Below are 27930 nucleotides of genomic sequence, written 5' to 3' on the forward strand. Positions count from 1 at the left end.
ATGTATACACACACACACAAGTTCTTCACAGAAATATTAGAAGCTCATATGAGTCAGGAGTCACTTTCATTGTTGGGAACTATACAGCAAGAATTAGGGCTGGGCGATATGACAACAAATATTATCACGATAATTTTCCCCATATTGATCGATATCAATATTTATCACGATGTATAATTCGATAATGCTGCTCTTTCCCACAAGAGTATTTTTATTAAGTTGCCAGCCAGCACCAGCATTTTTGGTCATATTTACTAATCTTTTAGGACCTCCAGAATATTTTGTGTTTTGAATATATAAATAATGAATACTTTAAGATAAAAAACAGATCAGCTTTAATACACAAAAAACACTTAATTCTAGATTCTTCTGTTTCTTTTTTCTCAATATCTATCAACATCATTTGTGCATTTTCATCAAAAAAACAACATTTTGGACAAAAAGCTGATTGTTAGCTTTCAGTGACAAGATAGCAGCTGCAATCACTTTTTGGCAAGTTGAAAATTGCATTTTATTTGTTGCATTGGTCTTTTAAAGGTATTTACACAGGTAAGAGGGGACTGAGTGAGCTATAATCTGTCAAATATATTCACTCTGAATGAAATGTAGTCATTTTGAAGCAGGAACAACCTTTCTATGTCAGCTGTAATCACATTTAGGAAGTTGAAAATGGCATTTTATGTGTTGCACTTGTCTTTTAAATGTATTTAAACAGGTAGAGAGGACTGGGTGAGCTACAGTGTGTTAAATATATTCACTATGAATGAAATCAAGTTATTTTGAGGCAGAAACAGCTTTGAAGTGACAAGATAGCAGCTGCAATCATTTTTTTGGCAAGTAAGAAATTGCATTTTCTGCATTGAATTTGTCTTTTAAAGGTATTTACAGAGGTAAAAATGTCTGTAGTGATTACAATTAGTCAAATAAAACCCGGAAGAATTAGATCTAGTCATTTTGAGGCAGAAACAACCTTTCAGTATTAAGATAACAGCTGCAATCACTTTTTGGCAAGTTGAAAATTGCATTTTACTTGTTGAATTAGTCTTTTAAAGGTATTTAAATGGGTAAAAAAGGACTGGGTGAGCTTTAATCTGTCAAATATAATCACTATGAATGAAATCAAGTCATTGAGGCAGACACAACCTTTTAGTGACAAGATAAGAGCTGCAGTCACTTTGTCAGGTTTTTATGTGTTGTATTGGCTCTTCAAAGGTATTTCAACAGGTAAAAGGAGGTAAAAAGGACTGGAGTGGTTATAATCTCGGGCACTCTTAATTTCTTGCTAATTTTGATCATTTATTTTTAAGATGCTCATTGCCTTCTTCCTATGTTTTTGAAAGAGAGCATGCCAATGTGCTCAGGTTTTTAAGAGTTAAATTTTGCGCAAATCTGCAATGGAAACCCGCCTACAGATAGCAGTGATATGTCAGGAGAACTCTAGGATTTAGATGCCATCCCTAGAAACCCTGTATTGTACCATGCAAAACTGCCTCGTCTTTGAATAGTCTGTTGCTCCTCACATTACTGAGCTTTAACCCTTTAACACCTGGAACGTCATCAGTTTTCTTGGGCTGTGTTTAGACGCCTTTCATATGCATTTTAAACAAATTTAAGAAAATTGGCTTGATTTATTTTCTAAGAAAATTGGCTTGATTTATTTTTAAAAAGCATTAAGGAACTTGCGAAGAAATTTCCCGCAACACAAAACAGGAAAAAAATTCTCTGAGGATGAGTAAATGTCATATGGCAAATGTCATATGTAAGCTTCGTCTGCAAGGATGGCGTCTAAACTATCCGAGCTCTGACCGGACAAGACATTGGCCCGTCCTCCGGTGTGGCTGAGGGGCTGCGAGTAGACGTAGTTGGAGTAGCCAGCGTTCAGCATCTCTTCTGCTTCATCTTGTCTGTGGGGATTTTGGAGATCAGGCAGGGGTTCACGTGGCAGTGGCGGTGGCTGAGGAGGGTTTAGGTGGGATGCGAATGGATATGTTGCTGTTCAGCCTCGGCACTCTCAGTGGGGGGATGTTTTTTTTTTTACTTTTCTCTTTTGTTGCTTACTTTCAGGTACTTTTCTTGTAACTTTTTGTAAATTTCCTGCTAATATTTTTGGCCATTTTTTTGTGAAGTTGCTCATTGCCTTCTTCAAATTTGCTCAGGTGTTAAAGAGTTAATCCATACATTGTCCTCAGCCTGAATAGAAATCCCAGTCATGTAGTGTTCCCACCCACCCTCCTGCCAATGATTTATTCAGTGACAGAGAGAGAGAGAGAGAGAGAAGGGTAAAGGCCAAGACAAGTTCAATAATTCAGTGAGGATCCAGTGACAGAATGGCATGTTGTTTTCCTGTTTACTTCATTCCCGCAGCATTCCATTTCTGCTTGTAACTTCATCTTCAGATGAATACCACCTCAACATACAGGGGGAATTCATTTGATATATCATTTTGCACTATGTCAAACAGTGAACAAAGTAAATCCAGGCCGTCAGACAGATGGACTGACAGACAGACAGAGAGAGAGACAGTGTGTGTTGGTTCCATGATGAATCTGATACCTGAGTGTCACCTGAGCAGCTGAGTCCCAGTCTGCACACGCTGGTGTCGCGTTTAACCGCACACTCTTAACAGTAGTTCATCAGAGGCACTTGTTGAGGTTCAGCAGGATTTGTGTATTTTCTTAAAATAAAAAAGGTCATGGAAAACTTTTGGATGTATCAAGTAGAGAAGCTTGAGGAGGAACAAGCCAAGCAGAAGCAGCAGCAGATGGAGCAACATGGCGGAGATGAGGTGTGGACAGTTTGAAGAGTTTATGATGATTTTTCCATCAGCATGTTAAAGTGATAGTTCATATTTGTAGCAGTGGTGGAATTAATTGTCTGAGTGCATGATGTGTGGAGGGCTCTGATATTACACAAAATGATGTGTTTGTAAGACCAAATTTCTGACTTAAAAGCCCTGTTGTGGAGTATTTCAGAAGCAGTGGTGGTATTAGCTAATATTTCTTTTTTTGGAAGTTAAGACTTAATTGGACGATTTTTACAGTTTGTGATCATGATTTAATTAATTCAGTGAACAAAATGGTAATCATGATGATAATTGCTGCACTTTTAACTCTGCCTTTTCTCTTCTGAGATGTCTCTTTAGTAGCTGAGAGAAATTACTTAATTTACGATGAATTATTCAGCTCAGAAACCTGTCATCCTGAAATAATGAAAATGGTGGAATTCAGATCCTTAACTTCAGAAAATTAATACCACACTGTAAGAAAAGGCAGTTTTCTTCTTAAGTAAAAGTACAAATAGGCACAATTTTGTTAAAATATGAGAAGCAGCCTACTACGTTACAGATCCATCATCATGCAAGGCTTTCCTTCAAAGTCTCCTGGGAAGAGCTTTGTGATTTAGAACTCATTACAGGGAGTCAACCCACAGGAGTGCTTCCTAAATTAATGCCCTTACTGGTGGGCAACAGGAAAGCTCATATATGAGCTGAAATAGTCGTAGCTTTAACGCTTGGAAACCTGAGCAACCTGATTTCTTTCAAAAACAGGGACAGAAGACAATTAGCAACAAAATCAAACAATTTATAAAAAGCGCAAGGAAATTATAAGAAGAAATAAAAATAAATGACCATATATATCTATATTTATATCTATATGTATATATAGATATATACTGTATGAATATGTATAGTGGTTGAAATATTGTTAAGTTAGATAATTTAAGAATTATTGAACCTTAAAAACCCTATTACACATTGGAAGTATAATAAATAAATAATTTTTAAAAAATGCAAGAAATGGAGCACTTCCTGGACTCAAAAATCAGTCTGTTTGAGGTGGTCTTTGGGTGGCGATATAGTAGGATTAAAAATCAAAAAGAAAACTCCAATGCACTCTTGAAATGTTAAAATGCCTTTATTTCTACGGCATGGCCATGTTGAACTGTAAGGTTCATCGGTGCTTTTGGTTTTTTTTTCTCCCTTCTGGGCTGACTGGCTGCTTGGTGTATGCTGTTGGTGGAGATCCTCACAGTCTGCTGCATTCAGTACAAACCCCACACAACTTTTCCCGATGTTGATAAGTGCTTCTCTATCGTAGAAAAGTCGTGCTTCAGCAGAAGGGGACATTGAGTCAAAACAAGAGAAAAATATAGCAAAAAAGTAGCAATAATTTGAGGAGCTACTGCGTTTATGTGTGCTGGCCGTCGTCATAGCAACTAATATATTATTCATTTATCATCTATAATTTATATTAGCAATTAATATATAATATAATAATAATAATTTGTGCATATTAAGATTTTTTATGTTAAATTAATTTGATGTGGACACAAAAATGGACACATCTTTGACCCATGGAGAGATCTTACTAGAGGAAAATGAGAAAATATAAGTCATGTCCCACCAACTAGAGCAGACCTTAAACCTTGAGTTAAATTGAGCTGCGGCCTGTGAGATGTCTGTGTTATGACAGTGTGCTGCTCTCTGTCCCACACACAGCTGATATGTTGTGATGTTTTGCCTCTGAGCTGCCGTTTGTCCAGTCGGTGTGTCTGCGTCGGCTCACCTCTTCGCAGCGTGTGTGTTTGTGTTTTTGCATACTGGTGCATTTAGACTGTGGGCAGCAGGAGGTGAACTGTGGAGCTGATGCTGTTGATGTTGTCTGTGTGCTGCATCTGCAATGATATGAATGTTCTGGTCTTTCTGCCCCCCTGGTCGGCTTTAAATAGACCCTCGGGTGTCTTTTACACCTCCACCTTTAATTTAATGCACCATTACTAATTTTTGTGTTGGGATCAGATCATTTTGACAAGTGTGAAGCTTTCATGTGTTCTCCGTGTCTCACCAAAAATGTGTGAAATTTAACTTGGAATGCCCTTTGGGCTTTTCAGAATATGATCTACATCAGTTTGAAGTGCAGTTTTTAAAACCTGGATAGACATCACTTTTCTTGTGCTGCATTCAGCAACCTTCACAAGTATTTTAACCTTTAAAATCTAAGCAAATTGGTGGGATTTCATCCATAAGCTTGGGGGTAAAAGACAATGACCCACACATTGTAAGAAATTGGTTAAAGGTAACAAAGAAATCAACTAAAAATAAGTGTTAAAAAAAGAGGGGAGGATGATGAGAAAATTATCTAAAAAATAGTTGAAAAAAGTCCCCATTATTTATAATTTTACTAATTTTATATTTAAAATTGTCACAGAAAAAAATGTCATTTATAAAAAAAAAAAAAATACTTTTTTTGGCACTTGGTAATTGTCTTGCTTGTTTTGCTGTTTCTGTATTTATTTTCACATTTTCAAGGAATATTCCTGGAACTTTTTTACCAATTGTTTTTTAGCACGTTCTTGAGAGGTCATTTTGTTGTTTTGTTTTTTTTGTTTGTTTGTTTGTTTTTTGTTTGTTAGTTTGTTTATTTGGGTTCTGTTTTTTTACCTTTTTAATTATCAGGTTATTTTCTTCCAACTTTTTGCTTATTTCTTGGCCATGTCGTTTTAAGTTGCTCGTTGCCTTCTCTCTGTGTTTTTGAAAGAAATCAAATCAATTTGCTCAGTTTTCATTCATTCATTCATTCAACCTTTATTTAATCTTGAGATATCATTGAGAGCATGCCCTCATTTACAATGATGTCGAGAGTACGATCAGTACAGTTCAAAAACAAACAACGAAACACAAGAAACAACAAGAGCATAAGCAGAGGAAGTGGAGCGCAGTTAGACACAATCATGTTCATGAACATAGTAGCTTTTATCAGTTTTCAAAGGGTTAAACCTGATCACTTTTTTTCCACTGCTTTTCCCAATAAGACCTCCATTTGAGACATGCAGGTTTGTCTTAATTTGACTTTCCTTTATTTCCTCCCTGTAGTCTCCTGGTTCCGGCTCGCCCTCTCCTCCAGGAGCAGAGTCGTCCAGCAGACACCTGCTGCAGGATGACAGCTTTGAGTCATCTCCCTCCGGTAAAGAGGTGTGTTCAACATCTTACTTATCATTAGTTATTTACTGCACTGTCTTCACTTTTTGCACATCAACTAGAAGTCATGTTTTAAAGAATCTTTCTCCTCTCTTTTTTTTTTATAATAGTCCAGGAGAAGCCTTGCATCTTTTCCCACATATGTAGAAGGTGAGTGCATCATCTTTTGGGGCTTCAAACTGTCACTCAGGAGTTGAAGGGGCATAGTCAGTTAATTAAAGGGGCTACATTATTCTAAAAAAAAAGGGGGAAATTATCATATATACTCAAATAGCGCATGAGGTTTTTATTTACCTCGACTTCAGAGGGTTCCAGGCTTTCATATGAAGCAGGGTTAAATAAGGGCCGATGTGCACTTTTGCCGTTCTAGGCAGAAACAAATATGCCACCCCTCTATTTGCAATGTACCATACCAGTTACGCCATGTCATACACATAAAAACAAACACTAATACATATACCAATATAGCTTACACATAACACAAATGGTCAATGCAGCAATTATGTGCTCAGAGTGTCAACACTAGGCGGGTTTCCATTTACCCTCAAATTGCACAAATTGAAATGACAAATATAAAGTATGCCTAATGGAAACACATCCATTCCGGAAAAAAACTCCCATTTATCACCAAAGTTTTTACATTTGCATGAGGCCGCGTCATATTTAAACGTTTCCAGTGACGACATAAGGGGTAAATAAGGGTAAAAGGTGCCTGTAGGGCGATGGGTCCAGCAAACCCCGGACTTACATGCTGAAGTCCAGTAACCGGTACCCGTTTTTATGTTTTTCTCTACACTATACCATGTTCCGCCTTTCCCTAATTCTTGCCCTGACTTGGTTGCCTAATCCTAACCAACTGTGCCAGCATGTGTGTTTGTTGACGTCCCGTTGGTTGTCAGTTGTTGTTGTTGCCTAAATATAACCATGTGCAGCATGATGTTTTCACATCACAGTAGCAGCATTCTGGTACATCAATCGCTGAAGGATACCTAGAGAGTAATATGTAGATGCTGCAAAGCGGCAATATGTGACGATAAAAATGTGTTGCATTATTTTGATGTAAACTAAATACTAAAGGTTTTATTTTATTTTTTATTTTATTTTATTTTGTCTGCACACAATTAAAAACTGCATAAAATCCAGATGAAAAAAAGAACAAAAAATATGTGAGGAGAGGTCAATAAGCCAGAGGCTTATACAGACGGACCCCCCTCATCTTGACAAACAACAAACAAAAACAAAGAAAAAACAAACAAACAAACAAAAACAACAAAATGAACCTTTTTCTAGATAAATAAAGCAAAAGATAAATGACACCAAAGAGCAGAAAAAAGTAACTAGTCACTAGATATTAATCCAATAAAAACCAAGAATCACAAAGAACACAATACAAAGTGGTAAGAATCATCACCCGGAAACAAGGCAGCATCTGTGTAATAATCGTAGATTGGGGCTGGAAAATTCTCAACAAACCTGTTTAAAATTTTAACTTGAAGATTATATTAATCCAAACTAAATGTTCCTGTAATAACTGCTACTGAATACTGTGAATGCAAATTCACATTTTTGTGCCATTTTTATTTATGGTTGTGTTGCTTACATAATGTAATGCTGGACACACAGAGGTTTTAGGTCTCAACAACATTGTTATGCTGCTAAGCTGTTGTCCTACATTTTGGAATAAATCATGACTAAGAGATGGAGGATGGTAGCGCTGTCCTTCTAACCTCTGTCTGACCTTTACTGTCAGAGTTCAGTATGTTGCAGCTGATTCCCCAGTGATCGCCTGGTAATACACAGCTTATTGAACTGCACTGCTGATCTAAGCCTGTAGTTAATGCTGAGTCAGCATTTCGTAAATGTCAGGGCCTTCAGGAGCCAATACACAGGGAGGAGGGGAGAGACAGACGAGGGGGGAGGAGAGAGGAGGGGAGGGGAGGAGGAAAGATATGGAGATTCCAGTTCATCAGTAACATTATATCAGTACTCTTTCTCATGGACTTACACTCTCACACACACACACACACACACACACACACACACACACACACACACACACAGTGTCCTGCTGTGAGTATGAGACCATGATGCTATAGACACATGTTAGAGTTCTTTACTTTTAGCCATCACATTAGGTGGGTTTCCATACAGATCTGTGCAAAACTTAAGCAATATTTTCGAAATGTCAATAAAACACAATTTCAAGATGACTGCATTTCTATTGAGAGATGTTATGTGAGTTTATATTATGCGACTAGGAAGCAGGGCAATAATTGCTCAAAACATTAGCAGCTTTATTTCTGTTGCAGCCACCGCACTAGCCGTCATTATTTCCAGTCCAAGCCCACGTAGGCGTGTTATGGAGCAATAATGGAAAGGGGAGCCCCATGTATGTAGGAGCTGCCAAGTATGGGATTTCTGGGAGGTGATAGTCCACGATTTCACAGAACTTCCAACTGATCCGCTCAACTTTTGAAGAGTTATGTGATGCAATAAAACCTTGTAGCACCTGCTACATCATGCCCAAGTCCTACCAACAAGCACATAGCCATAGCATCATGTGACTTAGAAAAGCCAAAAAAGTGTTTTCATTGTAGTTTTGCAAAATATGGCTTTTTTGAATTGCCTGAAATACCACCTTGTGCGAATGTAAAAACTTTTTGTAATAAATTGAAGTTTTATTCGACCCTGACGTGTTTCCATTAGGCGTATTTTATGTTCCGAATCTGCTCAATTTGAGGGTCAGTGGAAACCATCCAGTGAGACAAACACCAGCTTTAAGGGTTTAAAAGGTGTAAATAATAGTGTTGAGAAATGATCAGTCAGTGCTTCATAGATCAGTAATGAAACATACATAAGAATATTAAACAGATTGTAACAAATTATCTTGCTGTTGTTTATCAACCTCCAGAATAACGATCATGTAATTTGAACAAGTATGGAGAAAATATATGTTATAGAACGCATTGTAATTCACAGCTGGTGCAAATGAAAAAACAGAAAGTCTATCAAAATAAAATACAGTATACGAGAAAATATCAGTAGTAAAACTTCATCTCATATCTTTATCAGTAGTAAATCTTTTCAAATGAACCAAACTAGTAACATCTAAAAAAACATAGTTAGAATTTTACAAAAGCATACTGTCTCCAATTTACTGATTTTTATCATTTTATTTTATTTTGTAATTTAGTTTTTTTTATGATACAATTAAATTCAGCCAATGCTCCTTACTATGATCTATTGTTAATATAAAAATATTGATAGATACAGCTTATTGCATTAATCTCAAAGTTGGAGGGGAGACTTTGTGGTATAGGGAGACTGACCCACTCTCCTGCCTCCAGTCCCAGGCCCATGTGACCCAGAGGACCTGATTGATGGGATCATCTTTGCAGCCAACTACCTGGGCTCCACACAGCTGCTGTCGGATAAAACTCCGTCCAAGAACATCCGCATGATGCAGGCGCAGGAGGCCGTCAGCCGCATCAAGGTGAAAACACACAGTACACTCGTGATGTTAATGTACTCACTGGTTTGTGTTTTTACAAGTTGTAGTCAATTCTCTTTTGTTTCAAGCTCAGTCACACTGCTCCATTTTTGGTCTGGTTCCAAATAGATAGACCATTCTCTTTTTTCTAAAACCCCCGTTTTCTTATTTCCCATCTTACCAAATTGTGACTGAAGTTTTGTCATATGAATATACCAGTGGCGTCTATACTGCAGCTCTCTATTGATAGTATGTATGTACCAGAATATATCGAAGCATTCAAATCCCCGGCTATACCTTAATGATGAAGCATGATGATAATACATTTAATGACATTCAGATTTTTAGATTATCAGATAATATTTTACAATTTAATTTATGCCTCATAACAACTTGATAAAAGGAGAGGACAAACTCCAGCACACTTATAGAGTACAAAACAGCTTTTTTTGTCAGACCAGCACGTTTCTTCATCAGGGTCATTCTGAGGGCCACAAGCAGCAAATCTGCGCTCATCAGAGATAGAATGCAAGGAAAGAGTCTCCACTCTGATCACACAGAGTGTTTCTGTAGCTCCAACAACTGTGACAGAGTGAGACATCCTCTCCGATATGCTGACAGTAATCCATTTAGTCCAATGCAAATAAATCTGCAGTTAAAATGTATTTCACATTTTTGCATGTTGGAAAAGTCATAGAATTTTGCATCTCAAATCTGTATAATAAAGCATGAGGTGATAAAGGATGGTCAGTTTGAAAGTCCAACAATAATGTCTGTTTTTACATTTTCTGGATGTTAATAATGGTTTAATTTGGAGTGATTTTTTTTTTTTTAAATGCTTTTTTTTGTTAATAATTGTCTACAAATTTTAGAGAAAAAAAACAACAAAACAAACAAAACAAGCCTTTCAAAACTTTTGCATCAATCCCCCTCTGCGCTCTTAAATAATGAACAGTCCAGTCCCTTAGTTATAATCCTGTTCTGAATTCATGATTACTTTTAAATAATATGTATTTTAAAATGTTATTATATTGAAATGAAAAATAACTGAGTGGGTGCTTCAGTGGTAGTTTCAGAGAATATGGTCTTTAAAGTTTGCCTCAAAGTCATGGAAAAGTCATGGAAATTCATCGCTAAAAATGTGTATGAACTCTCGTTATTGGAATTAACAGTACGTGTACTAATTGTTGACAGTTTTTCCCCAGAAAGATCGCATTTACATATTACATACAGTTACACATCTTGACAGCAGGTGATATGAAATCAGTTACAAATCAGTTTCTTTTGTGGAACTGTTAGCACATGTCTATAGATTTATGTTGTTGTTGGTTGCAATGTTCATATTTTTACCTGTGACTGTTTCATTTCTTTCGATCGTGTCATGTCACAAGACCAGGCTCCTCATTCCCAAAATTTAAAATCCAGCATGTTCACCTCCGTCTTCCTCTTTGCTGCCTCTGTTGGGACATTTCTGCTCATTATGGCATGTTACCACCACCTGCTGATCAGTGGAATATTGTGAGTCCATTGGCAGGAAAGTGCATCACACCACTGGCATGCACATGTGTGCACGTGTGTCCTCATGCATGTGCAGCGACTCATGTTAAACCATCTGTACAGCACTACTAAAGGTAAAAAGTGAGTCACTACATGCCCAGGCTGCCACTAAACTGAGTAAAGTTTCCATGGTGATGATTGCGGCAGCATTAGGCAGGTTTCCATAACAGATTTACGCAAAACTTAAGCGATATTTTCGAAATGTCTATAAAAAACATTATTGTGAGATAACTGCGTTTCCACTGAGTGATGTTCTGCGACTCTCTATTGCAGCCACCGTACTAGCTGTCATTATTTCCAGTCCAAGGCCATGTAGTAGGCGTGTTATGGTGCCATAATGGAAAGGCAAGCTCCTTATACGTGGGAGCAGCCATGTATGAGGGATTTCTGGGAGGTAATAGTCCACGATTTCACAGAGCAATTGTGGATTCAAAAGTTCAGGATGATCTGCTCAACTTTTGTAGAGTCATCTGATGCAATAACATCTCTTGTAGCTCCTGCAGCATCATGAGGGAGCCAGTTCCTACTGACAAGCACACAACCATAGCATCATGTGACCTAGAAAAGACTAAAAAGTGCTTCCATTGCAGTTTTGTGAAATGTGGCTTTTTTTGCATTGCCTGAAATACCACCTTATGTGCGGGTAAAAACTTTTTTTGCAATAAATGAGAGGTTTTTTTATTGTTGTTTTTTTTAACTGACGTGTTTCCATTAAGCATATTTACAATTTCCGTTTGCGCAATTAGTGTGTTTATGGAAACCTGTCTAATGTTTTTGTTTGTATTTGTATTTTTTCCAGCAGAGGTGAAAAATATCTTCAGCATCACTTCCAGTGGTGTGGTCCTTCTCCTGGTTTGGGATTTTCACCTTCAAATTTTCTTCTTAAAGTTTCTGAAACTTGTTCTAATAGCCTTTGAACAGCCGTGATGCTCTTGTCGACTGCTGTTGAGATATGTTGGTTACTGCAGGAAATGTAAAAACATGACCCACCTTCACTTAACATGCCTGAAACATGAAAGCCAAGATATAGCAGGTTTGTAAAATACCTATAATGTACCAGTGTGTCCCTCATCATTGCGTTCCATGTCTTTGGTCTGAGGAAGTAGCTTTGGCTTATCTGAAGCTTTGGAACAAAACTATGTGTCATTAAGTTCATACCACATCTCACATCAAGTCTTTTTTATTTGTATTTGTATGGCCCAAAGTCACTAATCACATAGTTGCCTCAAGGGGCTTTGTGCAGCATAAGAGACCCTCTGTCCTTAGACCCACAATTCAGATTAGGCACCCACAACCATGTTAAGCAGAATACATAAGTAAGAGAGCATCATACTTAAAAAGTATATAGAGGTAGACCTAAAAAATTTTTTGACTGTCCTTAAAAAGAAACTGCAGTCTCTCTCCACATTTCCTGAAAGCCCTTGTAACCTCATAGCAACTGGAAAAATGTAACTTTGCAACAATTATTCTGTCACAACTAGCAGATTGGACAATAATAAATCAAACTCTGATAGCTCTTACAGCTCTTCAGATAGTGTGCATATTCATCCAACTCCACAAGCTGCATTATGGCAAATCGTGGATTAATGATGATTAAAGTAACCCCTTTGTTAATTTAACATAACTATAACACATATTATATATTATTTAAGAGATATATTCATCTTGATAACATAACCTAAAGTGGGTTTGCCATGTCGTTGCTGCATTTCTATATTTCATATTATACATGCAATATGCTGAGCTGTTATAGGTATTATAATACAATAATATTGGATAGGTCTATTTTGCTGGGTTCTACTTCAGATTCTTTAAAAACATAGTGATGGTGCATTTTTATTATGCCGCCCTCTCAAGGTGCAAACACTGAAAATGTCTACAAAAGATGAAGACTGAATGAAAAACAGGAAGACAAAAAAACTATATACAAGATCACAAAACAGCACTGAATGGTGTTCTTCAATAACTTGCAATCTTCCAGGCTACAAAAAAACAAACACAGTACAACTGGCAGTCTATCAATGGATGTTAACTTCTCTGCAACCAAACCAAGACTGACTCTGCCAGAGCCACAATGGCCCTCTTTAAACTAATAGCCCCTCCCTCTGGGCATATCACTTACAGAAGAAAATAAAATTAACAATATTTCTCAGCAGAGAAGACATTTACAGCCCCTTAAGCTTTAGTAGATTTTACACATTCATTTTCTACCTCTGTCCAAACTCTTCTACCCAACCAAAACAAGTTTATTTACACATAAATCACCATTGAAAAAAAAAACAAAAAACAAAACACAATTATGCTGGTCACATGACACTGAAAGTTCACAAGAGTGCCCTGCTTAACAGACTCAACTGTTACGTCTCTGTTTTGCGGGTCAAACTCATGAATGGACAACATCACTCAGCTGTGGTGTCACTTATGACTCATCACTTTCTTTTGAGAAACACAACAATGAGATCTCAAGCATAGCTTTCCTCCATCTCAACCACATTTTAACACAGTCAGACTCAGAAAGTGTCATCCATGCCTTCTTCTCATCCAGTCTTTACTATTGTATCTTGTAGTTCTTAAGTCTTTCACACTGCGCCACAAAAAAACTAGTCCAAAATGCAGCAACCAAAACATGTGAACACCTGACAGATTCTGTCCTCACGTCACTGGCTGCCCATTTCATTCAGGTCAGAAAACAAGCTGCTTATCACAACCAAATTTCTTCTTCTTAACAGATCTGTCTAACCATCTCCTCTGTCCCTACATGCCCAAACCTACACTCAGATCACAGGGTGCAAGCATTTCCAGCTTCACTATTCTAAAATACTCTACGTTCCAAACACCTACAGACCTTCAAATCATGAATATAAAAATCTGTTTGCACTTGTTTACAGTTAAATAATTTATCTCTGACTGTGAAATATGCACCCTCCTAAATATTTGACATCTGTTCTGTCATTTTTTCCTTTTTTTGTATTCTGTTTTTGTGTTATAGTTAATTTATTTGTAATATGCACCTAAGGTCTATCTAAAGTATCCTGAAACATTTATACATTTTTTTTCTTTAAATATTCTATTTCTTTCAAATTCAGGTTGAACGCCTATCACTTAAATTTCCATGTGAAATGACCTTGACATTCAGAAGTTCTTCCCCAAAACACAGCTTGAGCGAGCAGAACTGACCAGCAGTGCTCAGTGGGACATGCTTTCAGTTCCAAAATTAGATTAATATACCCAGAACAGTGAGTTGGACTGTGTGGCGATGGACTGTAGGTCTGTACAGACAGAGCCGAGAATCAGCTCTCACTCTGTTCTGGAACCAAAACAACAGAGACACCTGCTGGTGGAGGAGGGCTAATGCAAATATAAATATAAATGTCTTTGTTTCCCTCCATGGCGACATATCTTAAGACTCCCACTGTACATGTGTCAAACAATTCAGTATGAACAGAGAATGAACACTGACAGACAGTGATCTGAAATATTAGAATAACAAGACAATCTTAGTTGTAGGCTTTACGTTTATAGGCTTGCCATCATACTAACTAGGTGACCTGGTGATCCTGTTAGAGTGCAGAGTGAATGCAAAATTATAATGCCAATGAATAAAGATTTTTAGTGATATTTAAAACAAATGGCACAAATTAAGAGTAGGAAATGTGATCTTACAGGATTAAGATGGATAGCTAGATAGAGTAGTTTAGTATTGTGTAGTATAGCATAGTGTAGTGTAGTACAGTATAATATAGTGAAGTGTAGTGTCGAATAGTATAGTGTGTAGAATAGTATAATACAGTGTATTATAGTATACTCCAGTGTAGTGTAGTATAGTATAGTACAGTACAGTACAGTATAGTGTAGTGTAGTATAGCACAGTATGGTATAGTACAGTGTAGTTAAGTGTAGTGTAGTGTAGTATAGTATAGGTTAGTATAAGATACATATCTGTAGAATATATAGTATAATGAATATACTATAAAATACACATATACAGTTTTTACTAAAATACAAATATTAGAATATTTATAAAAAAATCCTTTCACAATGGATACATGCAACTGGATAGGGCTGACGAGGATAACTCATGCAGCTAAATCAAACTATCTGCTATTTCATAGTATACATAAGTAACTTACCAATGTGTACTGACAGCCCACTGCAAAATTCTTATTGGTAAATACTGATGTGAGATCTAAGGTCTGTCTTCATTTGGCATCCTCATTTTGCACATATAAAGTGGATAACTCAGTGGCCTAAACCCTAAAATTTGTTCCTATTATTTGCATTTTGGGTTTTTTTCCATTCCAATCTATTGGCACAATATTTTAAACCATAATTGTCAAAAAAAAAAAAATTCATGGTCATCAAAATGTCTACTTTGTCCTCTAAAACAGTTAAATCACACTTTTTCCTGCTCTCCTCCTTTTTAGTTTTAGTCCTCTGTTCACTTTTAATGCAATTCCTAGGAGGGACTCTGGTCAGGTCACATGAATACAGTGCTGCCATCGTCCTTCATCTTCAATTACTATACAGATGTACTATCCAGGGGCTTTACCTGTTATGTTCATCACAAACAAAGACATAAACATATAAACAACATGAACACAACTATTCAATGTGAACAAAATGTCAAACCCTGTACAGTATGATGTCACTACAGAACGAACAGCCCGTCCCGCCTCCCTCTCTGTGATCCAGTCGGTCTCTCCTGTGCGCTGCTCTAACCCATGACTCTCCTGTCTGCTTTATTCCATGCCTGGCAGACGGCCCAGAAATTAGCCCAGAACAGGAAGAAGGTGCAGTACCTACATATCTGTCTCCTCCTCCTCCTCCTCCTCCACACTGCAGAGCACTGTATCTCTTTCTCCTCTGCTTGGCTCTTTGTCCCTCTCTCTCTGTCTGTTTGTGTCCTTTGTGTCCTCTTCACTGTGCTTTCAGTCTAATGAAGTGTTGGCATTTTCCTGAATCCAGTATTGTGTTGTTGGAGGTGATATTCGTTGTGACAGTCCCTCCCTTTGGTCTCAGTCCTTTTTACCATTTATCCATTCCATATCAGACATTTTGTTACTCCCCATAATTTGGTCAAACTGGTTAACTGTGTGTGATGGATACAGTTTGCTGGATACAGAAAACAGCTGTTATATTTCTGACACTGTGAGCTCTCTCTGGGTATCTCTCCTTTCTCTCTCTGCTGCCGATGCTATATTTGTAGCGATACTATGTATGATTGTGCATATTAACCATAGACTGTATATAAAGATGGACAACACAACTCCACCACTTCTCACTATGCTGAAGTGAGGTTAAAATATCCGAGATACGGGCGTTGCCATCTTGCAATGTAATGGCACTGAGAACCAGAGTCTGCGCAGTAGCGATATCCGTAGTGGGGAAGTTACTGCCCAAAACACCCGTCCGACCAATCACGAGCATCACCATTAAATGCAGGTGCACGGATTGGCTGTTACAGCTGTCAATCATGGATGAAATCCCCCTTTTGTATTTTTTGGTAACTCATTAAAACAGAATTTATCATAAAAGCACACACTTGAACAAACATCAGGTGATGAGAACTACCTTCAGTGACAGAAACGGTTTTCGGGAAAAATGTATTTGGCGTGTACTTTGAGTTTTTAGTTGGGCCTATGTCCCATTCACTAACATGGAGGGGCGGGCTTTATGACCTATACTGCAGTCAGACACCAAGGGGCGATTGAGATTAAATAACCTCACTTTGGGGGAGCTGTCATGTCATCCATCTTTATATACAGTCTATTATATTAACCTACAGCACAACCTGATTTAGCCAATTAGGAAATGTTCCTCATTCCTCAGCCCTCTGACATCATCAATGTGCTGCTATAGTGCTTCATTCAAAATTTCTCTGTGCTTCTTCAGATCTAAGATAGGTTTTCGAAATAGCAAAATTGAACAAAATCCTCAATAACATTTGACAAAATCCTTATGAGCTACTACAGGGTTAGCAAGTTATCTTGCAAACTAGGTAGGCTATAAGTAAGCTTTCTAATAGGCTAGAATATTTGCAAGTTAGCTTGTTAGCTAGATATGCTATGCTTACAAGTTGTTTTGACAGTATGCTAGATTAGATTAGATTAATTTTATTAATACTGAAGGAAATAGAAGGGCCAAGCAGCTCGCAGTAAATAGAATAACATGACAAGACAATAAAAACAAGTTAAACAAAACAGAAAAAAATAACAATCAGATAAGAACACAAGCCTAGAAAGGAGGAGGAATTAAAAAGTCTTGTTGCTGGATATTGTTCGGTAAAAAAAAAAAAAAGTGAGGATTAAAAAAAGTTTGAAAGTAGCACAGTAGCAGCATACTGATGATGTCAGAGGCCTGTGACTGGTTGATCGGTATGTTGGTCCAGGAACATGTCCCACCTTGCAAATCATTTGCGAATCATTAACAATTACTTAATATAGTATATAAAATGTTATCATGTGTGCAACAAAAAATAACAAAACAAAGTATGGAAAATAGATTGTAAACATTATTAATTATCATTTCATTTTTAACAGTCAAAAAACTACTAAAGTAATGGTTAATTAACTAACCATTAATTATTATTATAAAGTGTTTACATTTCACACCCTCTGCCAAAATTTGGAATGCATTTACATTATCAGGAATATCATATCATCAAGATTAACAGGTAATTCACACTTAGTCTTATGTTGGAAAAAATATAAAAAGGTGACTGGAAAGAAAAATAAATTATATTAAACTTTGACATTTAATGGAATTATCCATCAAGAGTATCTTGAGTCTTGAGTCTATCTTGAGTCCAGAATCTTTGAGTCAAAGGGCACTTTGTCTAAAAGATTTTGGACTTTTAAGGGTTTATGGATCAGAAAGTGAAATTAATTTAGCAACTGTTTCTTTCACTGTACTCTGCTTATCGTCACGTTATGAACCTGTGTGCATTCAAGAACATGTGCTTACTAAAGTTTTGACCTTTCCGTGTCTGTATCTTTTATGAATGTGTTTAATTTTGCTTTTGTTGTTGTGTGTGTGTGTGTGTGTGTGTGTGTGTGTGTGTGTGTGTGTGTGTAGGCCCCTGAGGGTGAGCCTCAGCCCATGACAGAGGTGGATCTCTTCATCTCCACCCAGAGAATCAAAGTGCTCAACGCCGACTCACAGGTACTCACCGTGTCTGATGTACTGTTCACACCTGTAGTGCCTTTTCCAGTCCCATCATTGGGAAAAGACTACTAATTGAAATATTAGATTTGAGCCAAGTACACAGTGATGTGGAAAAGTATTTGAAGTTCAGTAAGTTAACCCTGAGGACCCACTTTAATATTACTTACACTAATACTTCTGTACACAAAATGCGCTTTTAAAAATCAGGCTACAAAAAATATTATACATTTAATATAATTTTTTTTAACTAACACCAGTCCTAATAATAAATATCAAATTAGAATTATTGTTTTTGTCATGTTGCCACTATGTTTTAAGATGAAAAAATTAATTATTCTCAATACACTACATGCAAAGTAGACTTCTTTGTTGGTTTTTATTTTATTGATCACAGTCTGGGATATGTCAATGATTAGCAGCAACATTGATTGTGACAGAGAAAATACTTATACTTATTTCCACTAGGCACACTATCTGCCAAATATTGTAAAAATGATGTCATCACGGGGAAAATAGTAAAAATGACAAATTCCAAGGGAAAAGCCCAAAATGACACCCAGAAATAATACAATGCATGTTTTTATGCTTTGATGGCTGTAGGATTAAATATTACAGTTTGACCTTCCAATGTGCACCTATAAAGTCTTTTTAATTCACAGTCCTTAAGTACTTGGTGTGGTTGCTTATGTTATTTAGTTTTATGACCAACCCCAAATTTAGATGATTTAAGGACTCTTATGCTTCACTGACTTCCAGGAGACCATGATGGACCACCCTCTGCGGACCATCTCCTACATTGCCGATATTGGCAACATCGTGGTTCTGATGGCCCGCCGCAGGATGCCACGCCCCGACTCTCAGGAGAGCGTGGAGGCCTCAGACCCAGGTCAAGACAGCAAGCGCCAGTACAAGATGATATGCCACGTGTTCGAGTCTGAGGATGTGAGTGCAACAGCAATGTTATATAATTCCAACAACATGCAAAAGGGACAACACTTTATAATGTTAATTTTTATGCTTTAATCACCTGTGAAATTGACCTCAGTTAGATAAAAAAGAACTAGAACTGACCAAAAGATAATATTAATGATTACAATTTCAAGCGTTGTAATGCCGTGTTTATACCAAATGTCATACAAATTTTCATGTCACGTCACTTGTGCATTGAGTATTTTCAGAACATTTTGCAACTTGCAAAAATTCGCCCTCAAAAGCTGTGGTTAGCTTAGATGCAGCTAACGGCTAACTTGGTTTGCAGTGAAACACAACAGATAGCTGGATGTAAACAGACAGGCTCCATGCCCTGAAGCAGAGTGAACCAAGACGCTAACACTCTTTATTATTTATCAAAGTGTCACGGAAGCACATTTCACGCCTTTTGCTGTTGAACACAAGAGCGGTTATGCTCAAAACATCACTTTGGTGCATTGAATAAGTGAAAACTGGAGCCCTGCAATGTGTGAGATGTTTTTTGCAGTTTTATTTTTTATTTTTTCATTTTATCTCATGTTTGGTTCAGCACCTGTTCCAAGTTTGGATTGGATGTGTCTGCATACTTTTTCTTCTGTATACCTACCTGCTTGACACAGCACCCTGGGATTTCATGTAACTTTATAGCTTTGCTCACCGAACTCTGAGCCGTCTGGGCCCTTATTTGTTCTTTTTCTGTATGGTACTGATGCTGAGTTTAGCTCCGTGTGTCCACAGACAGAGTTTGTCTTTCATTTCTGGATCTCAGTAACATCGGGAGAATCTCAGCTAGATCTTAACACTGATATCGCTATTGTGTGCTCAACCTGATTTGCATCTGTTTGCATCTTTGCATTGACTTTCTATGAAAACTGGCCTCACAAAACGCTCGTATCACGTTTGTTGTGAGCAAACCATAAGTCTGTCATTTCTCCCCTTTACCTGTCCTGTCCTCCAGGCCCAGCTGATCGCCCAGTCCATCGGGCAGGCCTTCAGTGTGGCCTACCAGGAATTCTTAAGGGCCAATGGCATTAACCCTGAAGACCTGAGCCAGAAGGAGTACAGTGATCTGCTCAACACACAGGACATGTACAATGATGACCTCATCCACTTCTCCAAGTCTGAGAACTGCAAAGACGTAAGCTGTGGTTGTGTACCATTTAAACATCTTTGTCCCAGTGTCTAAACCTTAATTTGTTCTTTAAGTAAAATTCGTACACCGCCCAAAATGTCAATTAACATTTCTTAACCACTGCCCCATTAACACAAATGCATGCTGCTATACAAAAAAATAACCATGAAAACTTCATCATTGAATGTTTTTGTATTACTTCAGGTGTTCATAGAGAAAGCCAAGGGGGAGATTCTGGGCGTAGTCATCGTGGAGAGTGGGTGGGGCTCCATCCTGCCCACTGTCATCATTGCCAACATGATGCATGCTGGGCCGGCTGAGAGGTCTGGCAGACTGAACATAGGAGACCAGATCATGTCCATAAATGGGACCAGTCTGGTGGGACTGCCACTGTCCACCTGCCAGAGCATCATCAAGGTATGTGTATGCTGTTATGTTTGTAATAATTAACATTGTGAGTATACTGATTACAGAGGTGCACAGCTGCTATAGTTCTCTCTCTCTCCGTACATACACTGAGTTTATGGTGATTACGTACCTCTGGCTACAATTAAACTTTATTTATAGGGCTCTTTCTTAACATAAGTCATAATGTGCAATAAAAAACAAACATAAAAATGTGAGCATTCTTCTTTTTTTCTTTTTTTTAAGTCCCTCATTTAGTTTAGCTATAAGTGTTTTGGTCATTTGCCCTTATTTGATAAACATAGTAGAGATACAGACTGGAAATGCATGGCAAGATAAGAGCAGAATTTGCAACAACAGATGAGTCGAACCATTGCAGCTACCTGTACATGGTATGCATCTTAACCACTTATCCACTCACCTCCAGCATTAAGATGAAGGTCAACATTCAGTTCAAAAAAAGACACGCAGTTAGTTTGAAAAAGCTAAAACAGGTGTAAAGTTAGGTGTAGTTCAAAGATATGTGGCAGGGGTGCCCTGTAACTCACCTGGTAGATCGGGCACCCCATGTACATGTAATTGCAGCAGCAGCCACCTCTGCCAATAATGTGCAATTGGTTTGATGCATCAAATGCTGAATGGAAATATTGAATAAATGTTAATTGAAGAAAACTAGGAGTGCTTGGATGCTGATGGAAGCATGATTGAACCTTCTCATGAGACCTCAATCGTGTGGCTTGATAACTACTTGTAAGTGGGATGAAAATTCTGATTATGAGAGGGATTGCTTTTATACTTGCATTAAAGAGGCTGTGTTTGCAGGTTAGAAGCCAGTGAGGGAACAATATGAACATCTTATTATCTGTCTGAGTAATCATGTAAACCTTTTCATCTTCACTGATACTGTATGTTTTTTCTTCTTGTAGGGTCTGAAGAACCAGTCTGGGATCAAGTTAAACATTGTGAGATGTCCGCCAGTGACCACTGTACTCATCAGACGGCCAGACCTCCGCTACCAGCTGGGCTTCAGCGTCCAGAATGGAATTGTGGGTAGCACTGTGATTCTGCTCTGTATGTCAAATAATTCTTTCAGTTCTGATGAGTGAAATTTGATTTGTCGTCTAAATGAGGTGATCTGTTTCATCAACAGATCTGTAGCCTTATGCGCGGGGGCATTGCTGAACGGGGCGGGGTCAGAGTGGGTCACCGCATCATCGAGATCAACAGCCAGAGCGTGGTGGCCACCCCCCATGAAAAGATTGTCCACATCCTGTCCAACGCTGTAGGAGAGGTAAGACATCATACTGGACATTATAAACACTGTGATCTAAACCAGTGGTTTCCAACTGGTGAGTTGTGGTCCAAAAGTGAGTCGTGGGTCCATTCTCAATGGACTTGTGAACATGCCAGGTTTGTAAAAACCACACTTTAAAATTAAAGCTCTGTTCCTGAAATTAACTCTACTTGAAAATAAAGTGCTGTTTCTGTTTATTCTTGCGATATGTTTTATTTCTTTGTGTTCTAAGACAACATGTTTACATTTTGTGAAATACAGTCAAATATGTGGTCATTCATAATGTGTGAACCTGAACCTTGAAATCTGGCATGACTAAATAGGAACCACTAAAGTAGTCTTTCACTTTTCACCTTTCACTCAAAATGTGTGGCCTTATTATCAGCCAGTCAGTTGCTGAGCAGAAGAAACAGCATCAAATGTCTTTTAATATGCTTTGCAGCAAGGACTTTTAACTGTGCTGTTTGCTTGGTTATAAACAGCAACATCAGCCACATGACACCCAGTGGTGCATGCCAGTGCACCCAGTGTAAGCAGCTCAACACCCTCCTGACCCCCCCAGTTTAGAGTCCCAGATCAGAAGTTCAGAAGTTCAAAATGTGTGTTTTAACTTAGCCACTTTATTTGAATGAGCATATTTCACGCATGTTCACACAATGTACACAATAAAATTGACCCAGTTGGCTAGGATAAAGGATAATTTTCAACATGGACTCTGTTTTCCCATATTATTGTATCCAATGGGGACAACAATTTTGTAATTTGGTCCAGTATTAAGTGAGACAGCTGCAGATAAAACAGGCTACGATGACCATTTGGGCCATGTTGGCACCACCAATACACATCCACTTAAAGTGCTTATTTTTGCCACTGGTATGTTCAGCTCAGTTTAGTTTAATTCAGTTCAGTTCAATTCAATTCAGTTCAGTTCAATTCAATTTTATTTATTATGCCTATTGTCACAAATTACAATTTGCCTCAGAGGGCTGTACAGCATATGAAATCTCTCTGTCCTTGGACCCTCACAGCGACTCAGGAAAAACATTCAGATTGTTATTTTAAGTGTCTAACAACATTGTGGAAAGGATCTTTACAGAGAGAAACCTTTTTGTTGAAGGTTAAGACCCTTTTTGTTTGACCAGAACAAGCCCAGAAATCACCATCACCAAACCCACCAGACTCCATTCAAATAAACAGCAATTTCATCATTGCAAAACACACTTCATTCAAAGTCGACAGAAACAAAACAAAACTCACACAAGCCATCTTGATTGATCTCTCCATTGTACCAACAATTACCAACTCTGGTTTGGCTGAAGTAAATCCTTAATTCACCCAAAATTAGCCTGTGCACACAGGTTTTTTAAACAGGTAAACCTGCTGAATATGAGTGATTTGCTACATTCCCACCACCACTGAACTCACCGCTGGAGAGCAAGTCTGCCTCAGCTGGTGTGTGTGTGTGTGTGTGTGTGTGTGTGTGTGTGTGTGTGTGTGTGTGTGTGTGTGTGTGTGTGTGTGTGTGTGTGTGTGTGTGTGTGCGTACGTGTGTGAGTCCTTTGACCTGGGTGTACACATTCCCATTGCAATAAAAAGACAGATGTTAGCGGGTATTAGCGGGGGATTTTTGCAGTGGGAATGAGGCTTTAGATGTGCAAATATCTTGGTTCTGTACATGCTAGAATTACTGTTCATTTAAACAGAGGCTGGTAGAATTAGTCATAGCAATTTGTGGGCTGTATGTGTTTAAGCAAAAAGGATTCCACTCCTTAACAAACAGATCTATCTCTGTAGAGGTCATTTCCATCATGGTTTTAGACACTCCGAATGATAGTTTGAGCCTGCAGGTGGCAGGCCTGCTGTCAGGGAGTTGATGAAAAGGTCTATGGTTGACCCTGAAATGGGTCCAAATACAAGTTTACCAACTGACTTATATCACTGACAATATAAGGTGTTTGTCTTTACATGATAAATAAATGAAATATCCTTAAACACATTGAAACATGCCATCTGATGCTCCCTCCCCCCTGCAGGTAGCATTAGTGGATTCTACTTTACGACTAATGATTTGAATGCTTTGTGTCTGTGACTGTGTCAGATCCACATGAAGACAATGCCTGCAGCCATGTACCGCCTGCTGACCGCCCAGGAGCAGCCTGTTTACATCTAACCAGACGAAGCCCTGACCTCATACACCCTTTAAACTTCCTGCAATCATCCGTCATCCCCCGAGCCGACCCCCTCTACCTGGCCCAGCTCTGCTTCTCCTGCCCCCCTTCTATTCACTCCTGATGGGCGATAGTGAGTACATGTGCAACTGGTGAAAATATGTTTACACCTGGAACATTTTCAGCAACTAGTAGTGCTCCAGAATCCTAAAAAAATGTTCTTCCTGTTTCACTGTTGACACTCTGAAACTCGACACATTTCACACTTTGAATTTCGGCAGCAGATCATTCAATCAAGTGTATCTGTTCAGTTTAGGCAACTAAGACCGACTGTTGATAGTTGTGCTCATTGTCAGATAGAAAAGGGAGAACTTTTCACACACTAGAAACCTTATTTTTAACGAACAGGAACTGAACCCTGATTGTAGACTTGAGGGCAATCTGCACATCCAGCCCTGACCTTCACACCCTGACTGTATTTTCTGCCATGCTGCTATTTCACTGGCAGATCACTGCCTGTGTCTTGTTATATTTCCGTCTGTTTTATGTGCATTTTTCATGCTGTAGCTGCATTTCATGGGACCAAGCTTACTTTCACTCTCCCTACTTCCACTGCAATCCACTCCAATCACTGTACAATGGTGTTCTTTGCACAACACAGAGCTCCCCGCAGAGGGAGTATGTAAATCTTGCTGACAAATGACTGTGTGAGTACACACACTCCCCCTTGTCACATTCCACATGTTTGCTGTATTGTACAATAGTTGACGCTGCAGCTCCTCATTTCTAACTCTGCTGTAGTCACGTGTTACAGTCGTTCTGTTTCAGTCCTGTTAGTTTGATATGTGTCTCCTCTGTACATAGCACCAGCTGTAGCTCCAGTCAGCACGTTAGAACAGCCATTACCCCTTTCAAACTGGGATCAACATCAGCTTTCTTGTGCTGCTAGTTTCATTTACTTACATTTACACTTAAAAAAAAAAACATGGAGAAAAAGGCAACTTGGTAGAAAAATATAACACAAATTTAAAAATAAATAAATAGATAAATTTTTAAAAATTGGTAAACAATCACAAGAAATTTACCACAAAATAAGTGGACACAAAAGAGGACGGATATTTAAAAAAAAATCCTGAGAAATGGTCTGAAAACTATATTTATAATTACTATAATTTTTAATTTAATTAATTATGTAAGTGTTTTTGTTTTTTACTCTTCTTTTTTCTGCTTATTTTCTTCTTCCCATGTTTTTTTGTTTGTTTGGTTCTTTTTTTTTTTGCCCTGTTTTCCAAGGGTAAAGTAACCCCCTCTTATACCACAAACCCTTCTTCGTAGATCTGGCTCACAGGGGACCCTGTTACTCTAAACCTGATGACCCTCCGTGTCCCTGTCAAGGTGTTTGCACCAGACGCAGGATGGAATGTGAGTCTAAATAACCCCAGGCTGCTTTTATATATATATATATATATATATATATATATGTGTATATATATATATATATTATATATATATAATATATATATATATATATATATATACCCGAAACCGAGTAAATCGACCCCAAACCGCATTATCTACTTCAAAAAATTCGACTTTTTCGAAAGTCGAAATTCGAAGATTTCAGTCCGACTACCATATTAACATGTATTTCAAAACTACCACAAATATTAAGCTTTTTCTAACATCATGTGAATGTAGTGAGTGTCAATAAAAATCAAGCACTTCCTGCACATTTCACATTAAAAGCTTACATCAGAGGCTATCAATTTCAAACTTTGCCTCAGGAGGTGTTGAGTGTAACCGACAGTAGCGTTAAAGCAAAGTACAACCAGGAAGTGGGAGTAAAAACAATTAGAGTGACAGATCAATTTAGAGTTCAAAGGTTTAAATAACCAGCGCTAGAAAAGTGATGTTGGTCCAGGTATTCAAAGGGTTAAGAGAGGCGCAGGTTAAACAATATGGATCCTCACCAAAATATGAATCAGCATAATTGTAAAACCGGGGACATAATGAATAAAGTCCTGTCTCTAATGTGTACCTCTTTAAAGGAGAGGCTTGACTGACTGAAGGTAAATGTCTGCAGACTCTATTTTAGAATTTACAGTAACTAACAAACAACAGTTGAACCCAGATCCATTCTTCATCATTAGTTATCAAACCATTACAGTCACAGTGGAATTATTCTGTTAATGAATTTCCCATTAATTGCGTAAATTGCCAGAGCGACATTTACAGTGACCACCAAAGACATCCTCCACACTCCTTTTGACATGTAGCATCGTTTAATAACCAAATTTGTGAGGGACAGTTGTTGAACTTTAAGAGTTTAATGTGACATTTTGGGAAATTTCTAATGTTCTTATAAATGGGATAAATGATAATAATTTAGTTATTATAGATGAGAAGAAAGAGGGCAGGAGGGGCATTTAACATTTTGACATTTTAAACGTTAGACATATAATCAGGATTATTAGACTTTTTAGAGTTATGAATGTGAACGCAGTAACTCAGCAGAGTACTTTCAACTGAGAATCAATCTATGTTGTACTCTGAGGTAACCGAGGTGTAGTCAGTCAGAGGGAGTACGTGCTGCTGACTGTGTTTTCCAAGGCCACCGGCCACAGGTCTCCATATGGTGTCCAACAAATAGTCACTTTTTTGTTTCTGCAATGCACACCACTCACAGGTTTGTTTCTTATAAAAGTGCAATGTCTTTTTATGTTTATTTTGTTGTCAAACTTGAAACATTCTTCATGTCAGATTACTTATTTTTATGTTTCAGGGTAATTTGAAATTTTTATTTAGTATTTATGCACAGAGTAATTCTGCACAGTAGCTTATTCTTTTTTGTTGTTTTTTTTTTTGTTTGTTTGTTTTAATAGTTTTGGTTAATAAGGCTGAATATACGATGACAACGAGACTGTAGCCTTCCGGTGTTTCATGTTTTAGCTCATTTACTACAGAATGTATAGTCCTTGCATTTCTGCTGGCCACTTTCCCAAAATGTAATCTTTTTCATTTTTTTTTTTTAAAAATCTGATTGTAAAAAATGGAACACTTTAACACCAGGACTGACATCGCTTTTCTTTTGCTGCAGTCAGATGCCTTACACGTGCACTGAAACCTTAGAAATTGATGGTCTGATTAATAAAAAATGTCCCATAATATGAAGAAAAAGGGGGTGAAAAGAAAAATAATCAGAAAACTAGCTGGGGGAGGGGTTATTATGTATCATCAAAAACAAGGGAAAAAAGTCTAGAAAACTTTATTTCTAATTCTCTGTATTTAAAATTTTGTTACAGGAAATAAGATTAAAAAGTCAAATTTTCCAGGCACTTTCTTGAAATATTTTTTTTAAAACATTTATCTTTTTTTCCCCACTTACTTTCAAGTAATTTTCTTGTAAGATTTTTACAAATTTCTTACTACGTTCTGGGCCATTTCTTGTAGAGTTCCTTGTCATCCTCTTTCTGTGTTTTTCAAAGAAATCAAGTCATTTTGCTCAGGTTTCAAAGGGTTAAACTTGGTTGTATAATTAACCCCAGCGAGTATCATTCCAAGGTTTCCTTTCTTGACAGGCTGATTTTACTACAGTCATGAAATCAGTGGTCACTTCTGAGAACTAAAAACAGTGGAAAAAGGTGGATGGGCGTGTAGAGAGTAATGGGCTAAAACATGTGAAAACACCGGCATGGACTTCACCAAATGCTGTGGATATTCTTGATTATCTGCTCTTTTGAATTGAAGGTACTTTAAATAGTGAAAGTGGCACGA

General features: G+C 37.8%; 1 protein-coding gene across 1 annotated transcript in view; it reads left to right on the plus strand.

Annotated features, from left to right (window-relative positions):
- Positions 1–25047, plus strand: part of apba1a (amyloid beta (A4) precursor protein-binding, family A, member 1a) — a 55260-nt gene extending 30213 nt beyond the window's left edge. The window contains exons 4-14 of the mRNA XM_042487487.1: positions 5873–5971; positions 6088–6127; positions 9325–9470; positions 15782–15814; positions 18099–18185; positions 18945–19130; positions 20116–20295; positions 20494–20706; positions 21621–21740; positions 21845–21985; positions 24087–25047. Of these exons, the coding sequence (XP_042343421.1) occupies positions 5873–5971; positions 6088–6127; positions 9325–9470; positions 15782–15814; positions 18099–18185; positions 18945–19130; positions 20116–20295; positions 20494–20706; positions 21621–21740; positions 21845–21985; positions 24087–24158 (1317 nt within the window). The 3' untranslated portion in view covers positions 24159–25047. The remainder of the gene's footprint in view (positions 1–5872; positions 5972–6087; positions 6128–9324; positions 9471–15781; positions 15815–18098; positions 18186–18944; positions 19131–20115; positions 20296–20493; positions 20707–21620; positions 21741–21844; positions 21986–24086) is intronic.
- Positions 25048–27930: the final 2883 nt, after the last annotated feature.

This window comes from Plectropomus leopardus, chromosome 6, assembly GCF_008729295.1.
Source record: "Plectropomus leopardus isolate mb chromosome 6, YSFRI_Pleo_2.0, whole genome shotgun sequence".
Lineage (NCBI taxonomy): Eukaryota > Metazoa > Chordata > Actinopteri > Perciformes > Serranidae > Plectropomus > Plectropomus leopardus.